The following is a 21,123-nucleotide window of genomic DNA, read 5'->3' on the forward strand; positions in this document are numbered from 1 at the left end:
GCGGCGTTGCGCTGCATTGCAGCGCCTTGCATTGCCTTGCATTGCATTGCCTTGCACTGCATTGCCTTGCACTGCATTGCCTTGCACTGCACTGTATTGCACTGCCTTGCACTGCATTGCACAGCCCTGCATTGCACTGCACTGCATTGCACTGCCTTGCACTGCATTGCACGGCCCTGCCTTGCACGGTCCTGCCTTGCACGGCCCTGCCCCGCGCTCCCCGGCCGCGCGCCCCGCCGCATTGCCCCCCGCGCCCCGCCCCGCCCCGCCCCGCCCGCCGCTCGCGCCGGCCCGCGGCGAACGTTCCAGACCCCCCACGCTGCGGCAGGCGCGGCGAGAAGGGGCGGTGCCTGCGGAGGGGGCAAGCGGCCCCTTGCGGGGGCTTCTGGGACATGTCGTTCTGGCGCCGCCCCCTTGTGGGGGGCGGGAGCCGCGCCGGACTACACTTCCCGTGAGGCGCCGCGCGGGGGCTGCGGCCGGGCCCGCGCCGCGCAGGCGCCGTGGCGGCGCCGGGACCGCTATAAGCCATGTTGTTCGGCTGCGCGGCCGCTGAGTGCGAGAGCCGCAGCGGGGCAGCCGGCGGGCGGAGGTGAGCGCGGGGCCTTTGTGCGTGCGGGGGGCCGTGGCGCCGCCGGGGGGCGGCCTTCGTCCCCCACACCCCGGGGGCCGCGCGCCGAGGCCCCCCCCGCCTCGCTCCCCGGGGGGCTCGGGGGGTCGCCCCGTGCTTGCGGCGGGGCCCGGCGCGCTCCGGCCGCAGGCGGCGTGCGGGGCCGGCCGGGCACAGCGGCCCCGAGCCGCAGCGTCCGCGGGCCGGGGGCTCGTGCCGGGCCCCTCCCCGGCGCCCTGGCCGCTGTGCGGCGGCGGAAGGCGGCAGCGGGGTCTGGCCAAGGGCCTAGGCGGGGGCTTCTGCCGTGGGGCGGGTTTAAGGCAGGTGGCAGAAAGCAGCGCTATAAAACACGACGCTGCCAGGTGAGGTAATGCTTCTTTTGGGACTCTTTTCCTTTTTTTTCCCTCCCCTCCCAACCTTTTGGAGGATTTGATAGGTTGCGGAGAATCTGCAGTACCTAGGATGTGATGGCTCCTTCCCATGCCTGTACCTGCATGAGGCGAGCTCAAACTTGGGGAGTGAATGAGTCAACTTACAGAGGCTTTTTTCCCTCTGCAGAATACATATAGAATGACTAATTTGACCAGGCTGTGGTATCTCCAGAGATCTCTATTCTGCAAAACTTTCCACTGGAATACTGTTGGATATGCACAGTCAGTTGGATATACACATTGATAATACAGTTGGATATACAGATTCCCAAGGATTTGATCTTCCAAATTGGAAGTTTCTTAAAGTTTTAACTCGTTCTAGGTGTTAATTCTATCTGCCATGTTGCATAATCATATTTTAAGAGTTCCAGGGAGTGGGGGAGTGAGACGCTACGTTCTGGTGCATTGAAAATCATTGTACTCCCTTGTCGCCTCAGGGTGCATTTAAACTAGTTCAGGGGAAGCTGGAGTTTTCTGTAAGATTCCAGAGTGGTATTTTATAKTATTGGTGTGCCAGTTTCTTTACAACTGCTTTCTTGCTTGAAAAAAGCTTTTAAAATAGCTGACTAAAATAACTGGTGTTGGATATAGGATTCAATGAATTGTTTTTTTTTCAGATCTTCAAAGTGAAAATACACGTGCAAACCCTGGCGTTTACAGAAGATGAAAGACATCGACATAGGAAAAGAGTACATTATACCCAGTCCTGGGTATAGAAATGTGAGGGAGAGAGCCAGCTCGGTGCAGCATGAAGAGCAGGAAGGGTCAAAATTTCAGCATGCTAAACACAAGGTCAGTTCACTTTTTCATTGTTTTTACTGTCTCTCTTTATTAAGCTACATGCAGCAGTGCRTTTTTGCTGTGCCAGCTCAGGAAAGATTTGTTACCTTGAAGGTCAATGATGAATATTCTCTCTTGCCCTTAAGAGGTCATTCCAAGGGGTGCTGTAGTTCTAGTAGCTAAACTGGGCATTTACTAAGCATTTTATACTTCTAAATGTAAGGGCTTTTTAGTAAAAACAAGCTGTTCCTAGTGTCCAGATCTTGATTAGAATACAAGAAAATGTAAGGTCTTGTATTTAAAAGAATGATGACAACCAAGTAAAACCACTGCGAAGCTCAAATCTAATCATGCGCCATTCAATGTTGGCAAATGAAAAGATGTTCTGTTTTGTACAGGGTTGTATTTTTTGAGGCAGATGTCTAGTTTATTGCTCAAGATTATTTTCCTCCTAGAGGAAAAAGAATGTGGTGAATACTTTCTTGTGCATCTGTATGCYTAGTATGCTGTGGTGCTCTCACAGTCACTTGTAGTTTAATCTTGAGAGCTGGTTTTGCARTAAGCACTGTCTGGGAGCTGGTATGGCATTGCTCTGGCAATTGTTACTTTTAAAGCTCTTTCTCCCCAAACAGAATGCAAATATTAGCGAGCTGAGTACTGCAAGTACTAGCACTTAAATGCTGTAAGGTGAATATAGATGCTGAAATAAGTAAATGGAGACCCTACACTGAGGAAACATATGGTCTGGAGCTAGTAACCTTGGCTCTGCACCAGTTCAAGGTGGTTAAGAATAGTAGCTGCTTTGACTATTTACGCTTTGAAATATTTTCCTTCCTGTTCTGATTTTAAAGTAAGTTTCCTTACTAAGTTAGAGTAGAATATCTTGAAGACAAACTAAAAGGTAATCCTCCTTATGTCTGAATTTCTGTGAGATGACAGGGAGCCTGTGAAAATGCTGGTATAGATCATTTGTGACAGCTCTTCTAAATGGGGGTTGGAAGTGGGGAAAACTCTCCTTATTTACATGGAATTGTGAATGTTTTTAGACATCGGTATTGCTGCCTTTTACTGGAAACTGAAATACAAAGTACTCTAATTAAAGCCCCCAGTGAAACAAGATAAGCCTGAAGGTGGTTGGTGTTTGCCAGGTGCCTTTAATGTGGGCTAGCAGTGCTGCTTTGCTCTCAGGAGGCTGCTGGAGTGGTTTGGGTCTGCAGCAGCCTGAATGCAGGCTGTACCTGCAGGCCCTGCAGCTCCTAGCATCCCTCCAGGGCTCTATGACTCAGCAGTCTATTGCTGATGGTGTTTGGGGGAGGCAGAGCATCTGACTGCATTAAAGCAGACGCTGGTGCTGGATTGGGAACCCTCTGGAGTCGTGGCACAGCTTCTTCCCAGCATTTATGTTAATGTAATTGGCTCACGGTGCAGCCCACATCATCCTGTGGGAGAAGGTCTGTCAAATTGCTGGTGACAACAGCGATGCCATTGGTGAGCTGCTGTGTTTTTTCAAGCAGCAGGAGTGGAGTCGCACAGTAATTGTAGCATGATGCTGCTCTGCATCACTGTATTGATGCCTGGCATCGTTTCTGAGGACAAAATTGTGGAACTTGACTGTAGTCCTCATAGTGTCTTTTTACCTGAGTCTTTTACAAGAATGAAATGAAACCAGCTTTTTTTCCTCCAAAGGCTGGAATAAAGCTAAACCCTGCAATGTCTAGCATGGCATGAAGACTCAAATTTGAGTAACATCAGGTCAAATTCACCGTGGGTTGCAGTGGTCCTACTTTCCCTTCTACATTTGTTCATAGACTTAATGCCTGTGTTTGCTGGGTAGTAGGTCCAGGTAATTGAGGTCCCTGAGAAACAGGGATTCTGCAGTATTTGAATTACTGGTGCAAGGACATGTTTTTTTCCACCTTTACCTGGAACTGTAAGTGCCTTGATCATTTTGATTAGAGGAACATATTAATGGAATCAACTGATTCTGACATCAGTTCTGGGCACTTATTAGTAATCTAGTTCAATATGTTAATGCTGAGTTAACTTTAGCATGAAAAACATCTGTATTTTTCCACTAACTTTATAGCTGAGATGTATGCAAACTATAAACAGTACTGAGCTYGCTGTATGTTAGATTAAATCCTGCTAACTTGCAGAATACTTGCAGAATATGGAGGTTAAATAAGGTGTTATAAAGACAGCTCCTTTTATCTAGATTGCATGCTTGCCCTTGTTTTGTATACCAAGCATCTTTTTAGTTGAAATAAGCTGCAGCRGCATTATTGGCCTCATGTCTTAGTGTGTTTTGTTCTTCTGGTAACAAAGGTAAGTAAAGGCTTGTTTCATAAGGCTTAACCTTTGCCTGTTCCTTTCTCCCTGTCTTGTAACAAGGGTGGAAGCTTCAGCTTATCTGTTAAGAAAACCAACCCTTTAAAGGAGGAAGTGGCTATGTCTTTTACTACTAAAACTTTCATTGAACTGGAGGTCAAGTCAAGTTCCTGAGTTAGTTTCTTGGGCATATGTTAGTTCTGATAACAGCTGGTGATAACACCAGGGAGGGCTGATAGGAAAGAGGGGGTCACAACTGCTCAAATACAAAGAAGCCAGGTTATGGTGGTGCTGTTCTTTAAGCAACTGAAGCTGGTGTGCCACCAAAAGAGCTTTTAGGACTCCCAAGCTTAAGGGAGGGGTGTTGAGAAATATGGCTTTGGTTTTGAACTAGCTTGACCACAATGGTGTTTGTAAGCACATTCTCTATTGCTTATGACAAAATACTGCTGCGAGTAGGTAAGGCTCTTTCATGCCCACTTTCAGGTCTTGGTTATATGAGACTGTTGCAATAAACCCACGTGTGRTGGCCTTGCCAGTGTTGCTTTTGTCTCCTGTGGAAGGAGGTAGATCTGCAGAGTTCCCAGTGAAGAGCATAGAGGAGTCTGCAGCCTCTGTTAATCAGGGAACACTGGTTAATGGCCAGCATGGGTGGTGACTTCTAGTAGGGCAACAAGTGCTTTTGACCAGTCAGTAACATGACTTACAGGCCATAGCAGGGAACTTTATTACAGTATTTTTATGCATGTTTCCTGAATGGAAATGGAAGACACTGGTTGATGTTCTAAGCTGGATTTTTATGGATGAAAGACTTGTACTGCTGATCCAAGGCCCCAGGGCTACTTCTATGTATTCCTTTATCTCACAAAGGTTTAGTTTAACTTCAGTCTCTGTTCTGAAACCTCTTTACTGTTGTGCAGGGTTCTTGTCCAAAAAAGCTTGACTTTGTGACCCTTATTGAAGAAGGAACTTGTTATTTTTATCTTTGGAGCTCAGCTGCTTTGAGCCTTTGTGGCCTCAGTTGTGGCCCTAGAGTGCTACTTTGAAAAACAGGATTCATGAAGACACAGTTCAAATCATGGTGCAGTATAAGTAGGTCTAATCCAGCATTTCCTGGTATCTAATATGAATGTTGCTATGGAAATTTGAATCTCTGAAATAGTGGGATACTTTGGGACTGAAATTTCAAGAAACTGTTTTTCTCCTTGTGAATAAATATTCACGCATGTTTCTGGTGTGTTCTTATTGTTTTTTTTAGGTCTTTGAAGAGATCCTGATGTAGTTAAAATATTAGGTACCCCTGCCCAGTGCACAATAGTGCGTAATTGGACTTAGTGTTTGTAGAAGCGCTTATCTTCTAAATGGAGATAACTTCTAGGTGTACTTGCTGCTTATCACTATATGCAGTAAGCTTTATTAAAAGCTGTTCTTTCTGGTGAAGAAACTAAAGGATATTTTCAAATACTAGTATCTACTTATGCCTTTAGGATTCTTGGTTCTTGGCATGCTTTTAAAGTTATAACTGAAATAATTGCATTTATTTCTTCCTCTAATGGAGGTGGTGTGCCCTGAGGAAACGAGCAGACCCCATTGTGTCCATGAAATCTCCTATAAAATGACAGATGAAGAAAGGAAATAATTTGTTCTGAAAGTGGCTTTGGGGATAGGTGCTTTTTAAATACAGGCCTCTGCAAATGTTCACTTGTTGGAACAGCAGGCAAATGGGTGTTTTGCTCCTCCCCATAAAATTAAAAGCAAGATGAAGAAGCTTATTCTCATTTTAAGCAATGCTCTTGAACTTCATTCTTAATTATAAACTCTGAATTAAGTGTGAGGGTACAAATTCACAAATAATATGCTCCAAACAGTTAGTTCTGAATAGATGTGGTATTTAGCAGTGAGCTATTGCTGCTGGAATGAAGTGACTGCACTTCAGTGCAGGCTTGCAATTGCTGCCATCCTACCTGCATGTCTACRGCTAAACTTTGCAGCTTGAGGATCTATTTTCTGTTAACAACAGACCATGCATACAGAGGAGGTGCATCAAACCTTTTCCACAAATTCCCTACTACCTTCCGGTATCCCTGGCTATATCAATTCTGTTGATATTGTCTAAGAGGTGCTGCATGTCCTTGTTCCCTTCATGGATAAAGYTTTAACTGAACAGTGAGTAGCTGGTATATATTCAATAAGAACAAAGCATGCTGCAGCCTGTACAGTTTCTTTAACTGCACTGAAGTCTTCACCTTCTTAGGTGTCTCTACCTGTAGTATGGTAGATGGCAGGTGTATTGTGCTAAACTTCCAGGGAACAGGGGGACTGGCCATTCTGGATGCCTCTCTTCAGAGGARTGGCTTTCCTGCAGGGTACACCACCTCAGATCACTTCAAATGGGTGATCATCTGCACAGGGAAATGCCAGTAGGCTGGGCCCTTGGACAAAGGGAAATGGCTGGGGGCACAGACCGCTCCTGGATACTTGTGGGAAGAAATGTCAAAAAATATATTGTGCTGAGAAGGGGATATGGCAGAGGAGAATTAAAGAAAAAAGTAAACGAGGCAAGACTTTATAGGTAAAGGAAGGTTAGAATGGGAGTATTTCACATTCCCATCTTGAAGCAGACAAGGACAAATGGGTAAAGCAATCAGCAGGATAGCATGCTTCAAATCCAGTTTCAATGACCAAACTGCTCTGATAGCACTTAGAAATGATATATGGTGTATGTACCTGTGCTAAAGTTACAGAATTTCCTTTTGTGRATTTGGGTGGTATGCCACATTTGACTACTAGAAAGGCAGGCATCCTTCTGCYTTCATCAGCACTTTTGCTTTGGTTTACAACTATATATTCCTCTAATAAATGCTTGAGGTAAGTACACAGTGCAGCCATATGAGCTTGTATGCTCAGGAGCTTTAACATGATCTAAAGTTCAAACCTCAGCTGTTACTTTATTGCTTCATAAACTTTCCTCTGGATTTCAACTTCTATTGGTTTCATTGAGAATTTTCAGTGAGATAAGATACTTAGAATTTGCCTTCCTGATTTTGTTAGACTAAGTGAAGGACTTACATACTGAAGATGTATTTTTCTAAAAAGTTAATATTTGTWAGCTATTAAATGGAAATCAAATTTTAAAATCCATGATGTCAACAGTTAATAGTACAATTATATTCAAAGATATATTTTCTGAATCACTGAAGCATGGGAAAGCAAAGGTACATGCTACTGGCTAGAGATTAATTCCACGATATGACTAAAGAACTAAGCCTGCAACCTTAATTAGAATCATGTTCTGTCAGGTTGTATTAACTGTTTCCAGTTAGACTTCTGCCACTGCTACTGAAGTACACACTAACTTGACACCAAAGCACTTTGGTTGTTGGTTAATGTTTCATGATAATTCTAATGATTTTTGAAGCAGTGATGTTATCTCTACCCTGCTGCTTGTGTTTACCTCTGCTTCTCAGCTGAGAACAGGACATATCCATCTGCCTGCCAAGTTCTAAAAGCTCCCCTCAAAGTCGGAGGGTTAACTGACTGAAAGATCCCTGCCTGTGTTCCATTCCACAGAATCTGCATTTTAAAGAATCTTTAGATATTTCTGAGGTATTAAATTAACATGTATGTCTTCTGCTATGACCAAGCTCAGTATGGCCTGAGTGAATGCCTCCAGCATCCTACAGTCATTGGCATGTAGGCTGGGATAACACACGAGCAAGCCAGGAGCCAAATCCTCAGCCTGTGCTCTGCCAGTCTATGGTCTGCTTAGTGAAGAGTTCAGTCTTCCAGCTTTCTGGTCAGAGCCTATTTTTCTCATTCCAAAGGGGTCTGCTGTTACTCCACTGCTAGTGTATACAAACTGTAGCTCATGTCCTGGATAAAGTATACAACCCCACCTCTGCAGAATAAATGCCATATCCTTTAATTACCTGATCATATACTAGTGTTAGTGCACAAGAGAGGACATGATCCATGTGTATCAGATGCTGATTTGGTGCACAGCTCTGCTGATCAGATACATACACAGCAGCTACTGGGGGAAAAAAAAATCCTAAAAGATGCTGAGCAAAGCCCTGTGTTTCTTGGATTGTGTGGGTAAGTGGCTTTGCCAGGGAAGAGCTGAAAATTAGCATCAAGGTGAGCTATTCTTGCCAGAGCTTGAGGGCAAGGCCAAATGAGCAGTGTTCCTGGGTGAAGCTGGTACCGTGCTTGTCCTCAGCAAGGCTCTGTGCCCTGAAGTGCTCAGTCTACAGCTSGCCTTGCTAGAACATTTGGGTCTGTCACAATAATATCAAGGCTCTACAAGCTCAGCAAAGGTATCAGTGCCAAGCGACACTGGAGACTTCTGCTCTAATGTGAGGATGTATAAGCCCCGGTTAGCTTCAAAAGTGACTCGGATGCCATAATTCTAGCTTGGAAATGAGCAACTGCAAAGCTCTCCTCTAATGAGGCTACATGTAACTTGGAGCGAATGACTGTTTTTAGGCTGAATCTCAGAGCTCTTATGGCAAGTTGGCACACAGATGAAGAGCTGATGAGCTTTTCCACCTAAGAGGAATATAGCACAGCTGCATTTGTCTCTGGCTTTGGTGAAGAGCTGCTTTTTCTGTGCCAAAAGCTAGGAAGGCAATAGAGACATGAGTTTTCATTGATACCCACTCCTGAGAAGGCAAAAGAACACAGAGGCCCTAATTTCCCAATGTGGTTTGTTGCAGCTGTTCTGGAAGCTGTAGCTGTAACCCCAAGGAATGTAAAGCTGTGTGGTAGTTGCTGTGACTTTGTACTGTGGGAACTCGGCGATGCTGCCTGCACAGGGCCATCAATGCAGGCAAGTGTCTAAAGGCTGAATGGTTCCCTCTGTGCCCCCTCAGCGTCTTAGCCTGCTACTTCCTGCCTTTGCTTTAGTGAGGCAGCTGGAAGGGATGAATAATAAAACAAATGAGTCCTGAACAGAGGATGAGCCMATTCAGGATGTTAGGAAAGACTGGGAATCTAATGCTGCGAAGTTCCTTATTACTGCTTTTATAAAGTACACTGCATTGAATCCACTGTGAGGAGACTYGGTGGAGCACAACTACACTTGCTTCAGCAGGCAGGTGCAGCCCTGACCATGCTGGGAGCTGCAGACCTACACACATCCTTTCTACATTCTCTAGGATTYGGTCACTTAGAAATCTGGACACCAGAGACCTAGGGATCACCTCTGCTACCTGCAAAAACGGTGCATTGAAACCCCTTTCAAGTGTGGATGTGCCTTGGGAGAGCCAGAAAAAAATCTGGTGAAAAGGATGCAATTAAAATTTCAAAGTGCTTCTTGGACTTGTRTGCTGTTTTTAATTATCTTGAGGCTAAATGGAACCGTGGATCCTGTTCTTCCCCCGCCTATGAAAGCTAATTACTATTTTTTTTGAAACTCCAATCTTGTAATTAACAGGCTTTATTTCTTYAAGGACTGTTTAGCCCCACATCTTAAGCACTGACAAGAAGGACTGAATATCTAATTTCACTCCTTGCCGCATACCCTCCTATTGAATTCTTCTGCTCTGATGTACTAGTTTCCCCCTTTGCCTCCTCATACCAGGACCTTGAATGTAGGAGTGAAGCCTGATAAGCCCTGCTGTGCAAATAAGGGATGGGAGTTCCCATTCTGCAGCAGTGTCCAAATTGGCTTTCATYATCTAAAGGGGGTTGTAACTTTTTGTTGTATTAAATCAACTGTAGCAGCTTTTCTATATCAGTTGTAAGGGCTAGCAAAAGACTTCACGTGTCTCTCCTAGTTTCCTATGTGTTGTGGGGAAGAAGGTAGATCTCCTCATTTTGATGCTGATTACTYTAGGCCTGGGAGATGTTCTGCCTTGTGGATGAGGCTGCAGTTGGCTGGTGGGTGGGATTGGGCTCTTGGCGTGCACAGGGATCCCTCCTTTGCTCCTCAAGAGGCAGAGGCGGGAAGAAAGTGTGTTGCGCTTGGCCTCTGGGCCTGTCTGGTGCTACAGGCTGTCCTGTGCTCGGAATACCCATCAGTAAGTTACTGTTATTGGTTGCTGTCTCAAATATGACACTGCTGACTGTGTGGAAAGATGGTGTTTTATCCATATCTATAACCTCCTATGAGGTCTGGTTGCCTGCTCACCTAATCTTCCTGGTGATTCTCTTGCTTCTCTTTGGCATCTTGTAAAATGGACAGCTTTGTAGCTCTGCTGGATTTCATGTAGTTTCTTGGCCCTCTGCCCTGACCTTGGTGATAGGTTGTGCRGCTGGTACTTGTGTCTGCTTGTATGGGCATTTCTCTCAGCTTGCCCTTGAACTGTTTTTCCTCCTCTTGCCCGGTCTTTTTCTTATGGTGTGTCTCAGTGACAGTATTAGCGTTGTCAATACGATCAATTTATTGCCTGTAGGCAAGGCAATTGTGATAAAAGATGTTGGGAGGGTTTTGTCATCCCTCCATTTCGTAGAAGGGAGGGACATTTCTCTATGGCAGCAGCACAAGCTTCTTCCCTGCCCATGGCCCTTGTTGTAGGCCTTTTTGGGGGCGTAGGACCTTATTGTAGTAGGAGCTGGTAGCTCTGCTCTGAAAGGTGGTCATTCTGGGAGYAGCGGGTGGCAGGGCTCCTTGTTGGCAATGGGCAGGTCTGCCCGGCTCCGGGCGGGCAGCACGGTCRGCCGTGGGCTCGGCTGGATCCTGTGCTCAGGAGAGCAGTGGTTGCTGCAAAACCTTTTACTCCAAGCCAAGTCCTTAGAGACATCTTTGGCTGGTCCTGTATGCTGCTTAACTTAGATTTAGTAAGAAGTTACTGCCCTCGGTGAGTGATTAAAGGATTTCTCATTTAATTTATGTTCAATTCAGCCTTCAAGTTATTGCACATTTCTGAGTCACTTCATGTATCATCGTTGTTACGTTCATTTGTTTTCCTGTTACTCTGCTGTCTTCTTTTGTAATCCYGGCTTTAGTTTTAGATAGTTAAAGTTTTCTGAGACAAGGACCATGGCTCGCTAATGACGAGCTTAGGCAATACTTAAGTACTTCATTTAAGCCAAGAACAGATTAAAGCTATTATCAGTTTCCTGTTCTTGTTCTTCCCAGGAGTGAAAGCTAGTTGGTGGCTTAATATGCTGTGTGCTTAGATGTTAACATAGGATGAGCTGAGTCTCAGATAAATGGTGGCATTTCTGTGGGAGGGAAAAAAACGTAATGAGAGCTTAGGAACTGAATGCTTGCTGACAGCAGTTAGTGCTCTGTGGTTATTGTGTTTAAGGGAAACAACAAGGTAGTTACAGTTGCTCTTTTCAGAGGAATAAAATAACCTTGTTCTAGTAAGGCAACTAACAAGAGTAAATACTGGATCTATTTGCGTGAGACAGCCAGGAATGTTTTTTAAAGTCAGAATTGGGCTTGTCCACAAAGTAGCTTAGTTTGCAAGCGCTAGAATATAACAGACAACACTGCAATAAATGGTCCATTGAGCTGTGAGAAGCAGTGCTGGGCCCTCTGCGGGTGTAGGTMGCAAGCTCGTATCTTCACATAGCTTTGTCACTTCTGGCTTTTGCTTTATTTATATGAATATTTCAATATTTATTCAATATTTATTTGAATTATCCAGCATTTTTGCTTCTCCCTCTCGTTGCTGTTTTCTTTCTGTTGTTAAAATTTAAAATCTGCATTGTTTTGGGGCTGTGGAAAAGCTCTCCTGAGTTGCAGTTTGCCTTTTAAATACTTACTAATGAAATTACTGAGCCATTGAGAAGTATCACTGGAAGCAGAAAAAAAAATCCTTGCCTTTGCTTCCTTTCCCTTTCCTTAGGGAAAAAGCACCAAACATGATTAAAAAAAAACAAAAAAAAAAAACAAAAAAACCAAAACCTCTTCTGCATGATATGGATTTATATTTTGATCTAATCCAAGCATTTTTTCAGGCCATATTCTATAGCATTCTGAAAGTAATTTGGATTTCTATGCTCATGAATATCTGAATTATGCCAAGAGAGTTTAAGTTGCTCAAGAACGGATGCCTTAACTTTAGGGCATAGGCCAGTCTGACTTCTGCATTTATGAAGAGTTGCCATCATAAGACACTTGGTTTCATAATTTTCCTCTGTTGTGTTTCCTTTCCCTGAAACATTTTGTCCTGCGGCAATATCCGAAACTTGACAGACGAGCCTAGGCTGGTCTATCCACTTCTCCGTTGACTGTGCCGCTGCGGTCCTGGCTGGCATTAATTTGTTCCACAAACAGCAATCTAAAGCAGATCTGTAGTGCCTTCCATGTCTTTGCCTGTCCTCAAAGATGTTTAAACACTGCTGACTGTTGCAGTGATTTACAGCATTAAGGGCTCTGAAGCTGCAGCCGTCAGGAGTTTTGTTTTTCAAGTAGAGTTTTGATCTCTGGTGTCTCTCCCGTGAACGCAGGTGGAATGCCAGGATGCCTTGGAAGCGGCGGCTCGCGCAGAGGGCCTCCCCCTGGACACCTCCGTGCACTCCCAGCTGAGGATGCTCGACGAAGAGCAGCCCAAGGGCAAGTACCACCATGGCCTGAATGCGCTGAAGCCCATACGGACGACTTCCAAGTGAGTCTCAGCTGAAGAACTGATGCAATGTCTGTGTTCCAAACCAGTCCAGAGTAAGATCGCAGCTCTAGGTTTCTAACACTGAAAACATTACCATTTATTTAGCAAGTGCAACTTCCATAGGTCAGGTGGAACTTTAGGTACCTTTAATTGTAGAAGATTTTGATTTTCTTGGGGGGTTACGATACTATTTCCATCTTCATTTGTCAGTGTTTTTTTGTGTTTTTGATTTATCTTTTCTTTTAGACACCCGCACCCTGTTGATAACGCTGGGCTTTTCTCCTGCATGACTTTCTCCTGGCTCACTCCTTTGGCCCACAAAGCATACAAAAAAGGGGAATTGTTTATGGATGATGTGTGGTCTTTGTCAAGACATGAGTCTTCAGATGTCAACTGTAGAAGGTAGAGAAGTGTTGGTCCATCTTATTCTTTTATTTCCTTTTATATATAAATATGTTCATACGTACAGTATTGGTCTAGAAAAGCATCACTGATTTCTTAGTTTTGTTCTCCATTAGGAACAGCCATATCTCATTAAATTAGACTGATCTGCTAATGACTAATGAGAATTTTTCTTAGGCTTTGACTTCTGCCAGCTTGGAGAAGAAAGTTGGCCATTAAGTTAATGGGTTAAAATGGCAAAAACGACTCTCTGCAAAGCCAAAAGCATTCCATTTTTTCATTCCCTTCTTAGGAAGAAATAACACAACATAAAGATTTCAAGATGGAAATTCTTCTCTTTAACTTGTAGAGTGAACTATGTATTTATTTCTTTTGAAATCTAGTGATTTCTGTTGCTCTTAGCTAGGAAGTGCTTGGAAATATCAGAGCAAATGCCTGTGAGTTTGTACCTCTTAACATTGGCTAAAGATTTTTACCAAGAGGACTTGTGTTTTCTTTAGGCTGGAGAGGTTGTGGCAGGAAGAACTGAAAGAAACTGGACCCGATGACGCTTCTCTCCGGAGGGTTGTGTGGGTTTTCTGCCGCACCAGGCTCATCATTTCCATAGTGTGTCTGATGATCACGCAGCTCGCAGGTTTTAGTGGACCAGTAAGTAATATCCATCCTTTTTTTAGCAACCCCAGGGGGCTCCATTTCATGCCCAAATGTGTGATATTAAAATTTCATGCAGAGTCACTTAAATGTTTTGAGTAGTTAGAAATTCTGGTGGGGCAAAATTCCAGAGTCTATAATCCAAGATAGCTTTCCTACAACTGCTGGATCAGTTGCTGAATACTGAGGCCACATTGTTGGGGAAGGGAGGGGAAGTTTAGATATCTTGGAATAAATGTATGCTTGTGTTTTCTCTTTGGTTTTGGGTTTAGTTTAAAGTTCTTTACCAGGTCTTTTTTGCATAAAACTCTTCCATGGAGATCTTTTCTGTTTTCTTTTTGCTTTTGTAAATTTATTTTGTATTTGAGTATGGTAAAACACTAAGATTATTGGCATTAATAGCACAGTCTTCAAGAAGTGGAACCAAACAATTTTATTAGCGCGTTAATTAAAACATATGTAAGCAGGTCTCAAGAAATCTGTGGATAGTCTGTACTGATCCTCCAGAGAATGGTCAGAGAGGTTCCAAGTAGCAGTGTTAGGTACGGAGTTGCCTCTAGGAACTGCTGCTGTTTGTTGCCATGGGTTGTAATGAAGATACAACATATGGGACTTGACATTCACGCCATTTTTGTCACCTGTTTGTTGCACATACTGTGCAGATTTGCAGTTGCAATTTTGACTAAATTTATTCTCTGCACATTTCCCTTGAGGAGTAGGACCAATATTACTGCTTGTAGTACACGTTTCAGTGTGCTGGTAAGCTGAAGGTTCATTTCTTGGGTAAGTACACTTGGGTGCACTGTTAGGTGAAATGTCTTTGTAAAATGTTTTACTGCTTATATATTTCTTATAAAAATGTTCTGCTTTTTAAACCTCTTTTTTAAAGTTTGTTTCATGTAATATGAATRACAATAAATGTTTTTGTGGTCCTGTTTTCACAGAAATAATTTATAGTAGTTTATTATTTATAAAACATCTGAACATACTTTATTAATTAACAATAAGTCATGATTAAGTTTTTAACAGCACTAGCTTTCCCCAAGAAGAGCTTCTGTCATTGTTTCACTGCAGGGCTTTAGTAGCTGCTTTTATCTTTAGCAGGGAACTTGCAGCAGGGTTGCCCCTAATTTCTTTAGAGTGATTTCCTCAATCTGTCACAACCAAACTGCTAAATGGTGGGGGAGAAGGAGTTGAAAAACTTGGCTAGATTGGGAACTGAGGTTGCTATTGATGCCTGATTTGGGTGATTTGAAATTAYCTATAGGCCCTTGCCTATTTACAGGCAACCTTATACTTTCTCACTGAAGAACCATGTCTTTTTGGTTCCATGATTTGGCATGAAAAATGAGCCTGTACCACCCCTCCTCGTGTTCCGAACCGGCACGCTGTGCTGTGCCTGCGCTGTCTCCTCTGACATATCCGTGCTTTCCTGCATTGCTGCTGCCTTCCAGTCACCTGAAGGTGAAAAGGGAGTCCAGGAAAAGCACTTGATTTGACTTGAAACGATCAAAATTGAGTTAAGCACTTTGTTAAACTTGGTTCAAATTTTGAGTAGAGTTTTTATGACCTTGGAGCGCCAGCCTGCAGCTGTGGCTTTGTGAATGAGCACTGTGATGGTTATAGCTGGGAGGGAGCTGTTGCAGACATCCTGTCTCTGTGTTTTCATATCAGACAGCTCCTTCAAGGATCTTYTGCTTTTTATTTTGATAAATGATGTGTCTGGCGTAGTGTCTCAACCTATAGCCTGGTGAATATAGCTGCCTGTGTCAGACTGTCCTGTAATAACCATCAGACTGTACTAGTAGAGTGAGATAGTATTTATCTTCAGTGATATTTGCTGCCAGTTAACCAGCTACCAAAACTTTCACATTTGAGTTGAGGAGCAACCAAGTTCTTGATTCACTGAACAGTTTAACTCACTAAACACAGTCAGTTGAACTCCAGGTTTGAACACCGTACCTGTTAGCAACTGTTCAGAGCCAGTCTTCCAGTTTGGGAGACGGGGAACCTTGCTATCTCAGGGGAGCACAGCGTGACAATTCGGTCAGGGGGGTGGTCGGCTGCTGGAGATAAGTTGCCCGCTTTGCCAGTTGGCTCCAGTCGCAGCCCGCCGCGGGCGCTGGCTGCGACGGGGACGCTGCAGTGGGACCAGTGACAGAAGCTGTTCTTTAGAATTTCCAGGATGGCTGTTTTCTGCGTCAGAGTGAGGCAGTCCTGCTGGGCAGAGCCGCCGCCAAGAGCAAAGGTAAGGTAATGTTTATTCCATGGGAATGCTTAAAACAGCCGAGCAGCTAGTACCGACTACCACGGTGATAGCCACACACATTCTTTTCTCCCCTTTAGTTTGAAAATGATTTATACTGTAATTTGTTTTGTAAAGAACTTTGTGCTGGATTTTTTTCATTAAATTAGTTTGAATTCAAACGATGTTCTCAGATGTAAATGTTAACTCTGTGCGACTTCTTTCCCCCTCCCTTTTCAAAATTCTTTAATTTTGCTGTTTCCTCTCTTTTCTTCTGGAGAAGAAAAAAAAAAAAGTATAATGTAAGCTGGTCTCTATTTCATCACTGGAGAATGGTGATTCTATAAAATAGTGCTGAAAAAAATTGCACTAAAGTTTTGAGAGGAATGAGACCCCAGGAAACATCTGCTATCTTTATACATCCTCTCTTGGAGACTTTCAGCAATGCTGTGGTGTGCGAGAAAGTGCTTGCAGTCTGCGACCATGCTGAGTTACAGCTCATGAGGAAAAAGGGGCATTTTCACCCCACTGCTCAGTGACTCAGTTGCATATGTTGGATTGAATAATGATGGAAAAAGAAGTCAGTAGCCTTCTTAGTAACTGCAAGCCAACTGTATGCAGTTGTGGTCTAAMCAGTGCATGGAAAACTAAATCCAAGTAAAGATAAAGCTGGAATGCAGTAGGTGTGTGGATGTGAGCTCCTCACATTTGGTCAGGGACCAATGTGTAAATTTTCTCAGTGGCCACTCTAGAACCTCATGGACATCTGGCTTTAATTCACACCTGCGAAAATGAAAGATCAAAATTATTCACAGCATGTTTCCTTGGTTCTGACACGCAGACTTACTTTCCTCAGAAGAGATGAATTTTATCTCATTTTTTTTTCCTGTTACTTGGTGCTGGGCTCTAGCTATTGGTACCTTTGCTGAATTAGCAGGGTTTTGTTTCTTTCCTCTCTCTTCATACTGTAGAGAACTCTTATTTGCAAAACCTGGTTTAGCCAAGAGGACTTCAATGGACTTTGAAAGGCTTCTAGAATATTTTCTTTGGTCTCAGATTTTTTTTCTGTTTTCGTTGTGGGCGAAGGAAATTCTCCACTTTGTATTAGCTTATCATAAGCACAAGCATCTTAAAGCATAATTTATTGAAAAGCTCCCTAGGAAATCTCCTTTTGTTATCTGGGAAGCCTTACTCGTAACATACTTTTAAACCAGATTTCAGTATCTGTGCAACCTTGGAACCCTCCACTGGCATCTGCAAGTTTGACTTCCTTTTGGACTTCAGAAACACATATTCGTTCTGGTTTTGTATCTGCCAATTTTTTTGTGTGTAGTTTCAAATCTAGTTTGTTTTTGAGGCTAAGATTGATTGTTAGATACTAGCCTTTTATAACTATCCTGTATGTGCAGATTGTATGTTTATATAATAATGCTTTATCTTTTGTACGGTGTTTGTGAGATGTTACCGTTTGAAGATGGCACTTTATTTCAAATAAAAGCTTGTTATTCCTCAGTCAATAGTATTTATATTGTTGGTGATTTTGACTTATATAACGCTATATTGTGTTGTTGGACCACAAAGAGCTGCAAGTGGGAATCGGTGGTTTGGGGGCTACCATCTTTCTGCAGGTGATGTTTGAAATGTGATTCCTGAGGTAAAATGTTTATGGTTTTGGAGGGAGATGGGGTGGGGAGGGAGTGAATGGTTAATTTTTTTTTCCTTTTTCTTTTTCCCTCTTCCCCAATGATTTATGGCATTGCGTACCTTGTGCTTTCTGCTTGATTTTTCTTTACTATTAAACTGCTGATGTTTATTTCCAGGAATGTTTTGCAAATGTCCTTCTCACTCTTCCCCACTACAACTGTAGGTACATTGTTCCTTTTTATCAAATAAGCACGTTTGAAGCAAACCAAAGATAAAATAAAAAAGGTCTTAATACCGTATAAAGGAATGTCTCTTAATGTTCTCAGACGTATAAGTAGCAACCTATATCTTAAAACTCTTCTATATAATAATGCATTGCTTTCAGCTAATTGACAGATTTATGTTAAGTTAGAAGACATGGAAGATTAGAAGTGTTCTGCCAGAAATGTGGTTCCAAATTAAACTTTACTTACTGAATTTGCCTCAGTGCTTGGCTCTCAGCAGGGCTTTGTGTTACAGTACTCCTTTTATTGACATCTTTTACTTCTAGAAAGAAGAAACTTTCTATTTCAAATGGCTCTTTTAAAGCAAAGTAGCCTATTTCTAACTTAACATAAAGTTGTTGCATGGTCCTCTGAGATGATGGGTGTTCATGCGAGTTTGCATTTCTTCCTGTAGGCCTTCGTGGTGAAACATCTCTTGGAATATACACAGCAGAGTGAGTCCAACCTGCAGTACAGCTTGTTTTTAGTTTTTGGCATCTTTATGACGGAAATTGTGCGATCCTGGTCCCTTGCACTAACTTGGGCTTTAAATTACCGCACGGGGGTTAGACTGCGTGGAGCTATCTTGACCATGGCCTTTAAGAAAATTCTCAAGCTGAAAAATATCAAGGAGAAGTCTCTTGGAGAGGTAAGCCACAGTATCTCTTGGAAATGGCTGGATGAAGAGAAATATGCAGGGCATTCCTTTGAGGATGAGCTGCATCCTAAATCTAAATACTGTATGCGTATTTTTCAGCTCATAAATGTATGCTCCAATGATGGTCAAAGGATGTTTGAAGCTGCAGCGGTTGGCAGTTTGTTGGCTGGGGGCCCTATTGTGGCCATTTTGGGAATGGTTTATAATGTGATCATCCTGGGTCCAACAGGCTTCTTGGGTTCTGCTGTTTTCATCCTTTTCTACCCAGCAATGGTGAGTTGAAGAAAATTCAATGATTATTTGAATGCTTCATTTTTCTTAGTTTAGACCTGTATAGTCTTGAACGGCTGTTGAAAAGTGCTAGGTTAACCCTATTTATGGCGCTGCATGATATTGAAGYTGTTCCCAAAGACGGCATAAAAAGCAGAAATCTGGAAACCTGAAATTGAAAAGTGGTAAAGTGAATTAGAAAATGGAAGTAGGAAAGTGAATAGCTTGGGCTTGAAGATAAATATGAGTAGCTAGGTTACACTGTGAAATGAGGAAAACTCCAGTATTTGCAGTTGAGTCTGGGGAGACGGAAGATGTTCAGGTTGTATAAAGCGGGGAGAGGGTACGTGTTTCACACAAGAACAAACCACTCCTGAATTCAACAAAAGATGCCCAAGAGCGCCTGTTAGGGAGAGTATTCTTGGTTTAGATACTGCTGCCTCTGCTGAACTGTGAAATGGGCTGGGCTTGAGCCCAAATCTTTTTAGGCTGCTGAATATTTGTTAGTGTTTACAGAAACTCTAGTTTAAAAGAGCAAAGAGGTGGAATACTTTGAAGTCCTCTTCAGTCTGATTAATCTGTGAACAGTAAGGGTGAGAACATTGGGAATTATATAATTATATCCTTCCTCTCCAACTGCCCCCTGCCTGCTCCCCCCCCCAAAAAAAACCCAAAAAAAAAAAAAAAAAAAAAAAAAACCCCAAAAAAACCCCAAAAAAACCCCCAAGAAAACCCACAAAGTAATGAGAATGGGTAGTGTTTCATTATGTTCTTCAGTTGTTCTCAGCAATCTTTTTGTGTTGAAGGGGAATTGAAGAGGTGGCAAAGAGCAGAAAACTTACTAATAAAGTGTGTTCTTTTGGGATTTTAGAGAAGTGTGACTAAAAATACCTAGGAACATATGAACGACTGTTTCTTTTTAGATTACTAGAGGTGTTAATATTGTTTTCACACTTTCCTAGCACTGGCATGTTACAAAACTTGACCTGGCTGTGCAAACTCTAGCCCTTTTTTATGCCTAGTGTAGGATCAGGTTAAACGGTTGATTGAAGGGGGTTTTAGTGACCATTTGGTTGAGGGCTAATTTAGTTTGTCTTGAGGTTGTCGTGTTTATAGTTTTTGTACTTCAGAAACTTTAAAGACCTAGTATCATAACCATTCAATATTAATGATAAAAGCCCATTGCTTTATTTTCACCATTTTCATTTAAATTTCCTGTCATGATCTTAGTGTTCAGTGCAGGTGTTGTGGGAGGATATGAAGAGCACTTTTATCCTGCTGCTTATATCAAAATGACTGCCTTTTGGCCCATAGCTGAAATCCTGTTTCAGAATCAGTTTGCTTTTCCTGGTAGTGAGGAGGACTCTGTAGTTGCCATTTCAGAGTTGCTGCTAATGTTTTGTGGTGATGCTTCGTTTCAGATGTTTGTATCGCGCCTCACAGCTTATTTCAGAAGAAAATGTGTAGCAACAACAGATGAGCGTGTGCAGAAGATGAATGAAGTCCTTAATTACATTAAGTTCATTAAAATGTATGCCTGGGTCAAAGCGTTTTCTCAGAATGTTCAAAGTGAGTTGGTAAAACCTCTGTTCCCCTTTTGTACAAATGCTCCATTGCCTAATGTCCTGGTGCATCTTCCTAGCTTAGGACCAGAGATGTTGATGCAAATGGAGTGTAATAGCACAGCCATCCCTCAAGCTCCCTGTTTCTCCCATGCCTGATGGGTTGGAAGAACAGTCCTGTTTCTGAAGCTTCACCTTCTAGCATAATAATGTTTGAAACTTTGCTCTATTTTAAAAATTTTATTCTATTTTTAAGTCATTTAAATGTGTGATCTCCTATTTTTGATAAAAGTAAAAAGACTTGTATTTTTATGGAAATTTACAGACAATTATATTTGCCTCCCCGTAACTGTGATTCTTACAGGGAAATATGTAATGTGGTAAATGCTGAAGCATAAAGTTAGACCTCGTTTGGTGTTTSTAGTGCTGTGGATAGTGTCTGCTGTGTATGTACTCCTCTGAGTCCTACTTCAAACGTGGTGCCCCTATTTATATTTCTAGAAATTCGGGAGGAAGAACGTAAAATCTTAGAGCGTGCAGGCTACTTCCAGAGCATCACTGTGGGTGTGGCTCCCATAGTTGTAGTTATTGCCAGTGTGGTGACGTTTTCTGTCCATATGATCCTTGGCTACGATCTTACAGCAGCTCAGGTAACTGGTGAGCTTGTCAATRTTGAAAATATTCTTTACAAGATAATTATGGTTGCTTTTCTGTTAAGCTG

The 21,123-nt window shown here is 42.7% G+C and overlaps 1 protein-coding gene across 3 annotated transcripts in view; it reads left to right on the forward strand.

Moving 5' to 3' along the window:
* Positions 1-526: 526 nt before the first annotated feature.
* ABCC5 (ATP binding cassette subfamily C member 5) overlaps positions 527-21,123 on the forward strand; it is a 44,971-nt gene continuing 24,374 nt past the window's right edge. Inside the window, exons 1-10 of one of the 3 annotated variants that reach the window (XM_026045171.1) lie at positions 542-589; positions 1,656-1,830; positions 12,550-12,571; positions 12,602-12,707; positions 12,954-13,109; positions 13,610-13,757; positions 18,328-18,561; positions 18,670-18,843; positions 20,262-20,409; positions 20,904-21,052. In XM_026045171.1, coding sequence (XP_025900956.1) covers positions 1,702-1,830; positions 12,550-12,571; positions 12,602-12,707; positions 12,954-13,109; positions 13,610-13,757; positions 18,328-18,561; positions 18,670-18,843; positions 20,262-20,409; positions 20,904-21,052 — 1,266 coding nt within the window. In that variant the 5' untranslated portion in view covers positions 542-589; positions 1,656-1,701. Of the gene's footprint in view, positions 590-1,655; positions 1,831-12,549; positions 12,708-12,953; positions 13,110-13,609; positions 13,758-18,327; positions 18,562-18,669; positions 18,844-20,261; positions 20,410-20,903; positions 21,053-21,123 lie in introns of all 3 variants that reach the window. The other 2 variants (XM_026045172.1, XM_026045170.1) reach the window with 2 other exon arrangements.

The sequence above is a fragment of the Nothoprocta perdicaria genome, unplaced genomic scaffold, assembly GCF_003342845.1.
Source record: "Nothoprocta perdicaria isolate Ctin4 unplaced genomic scaffold, notPer1 scaffold_4, whole genome shotgun sequence".
Taxonomy (NCBI): domain Eukaryota; kingdom Metazoa; phylum Chordata; class Aves; order Tinamiformes; family Tinamidae; genus Nothoprocta; species Nothoprocta perdicaria.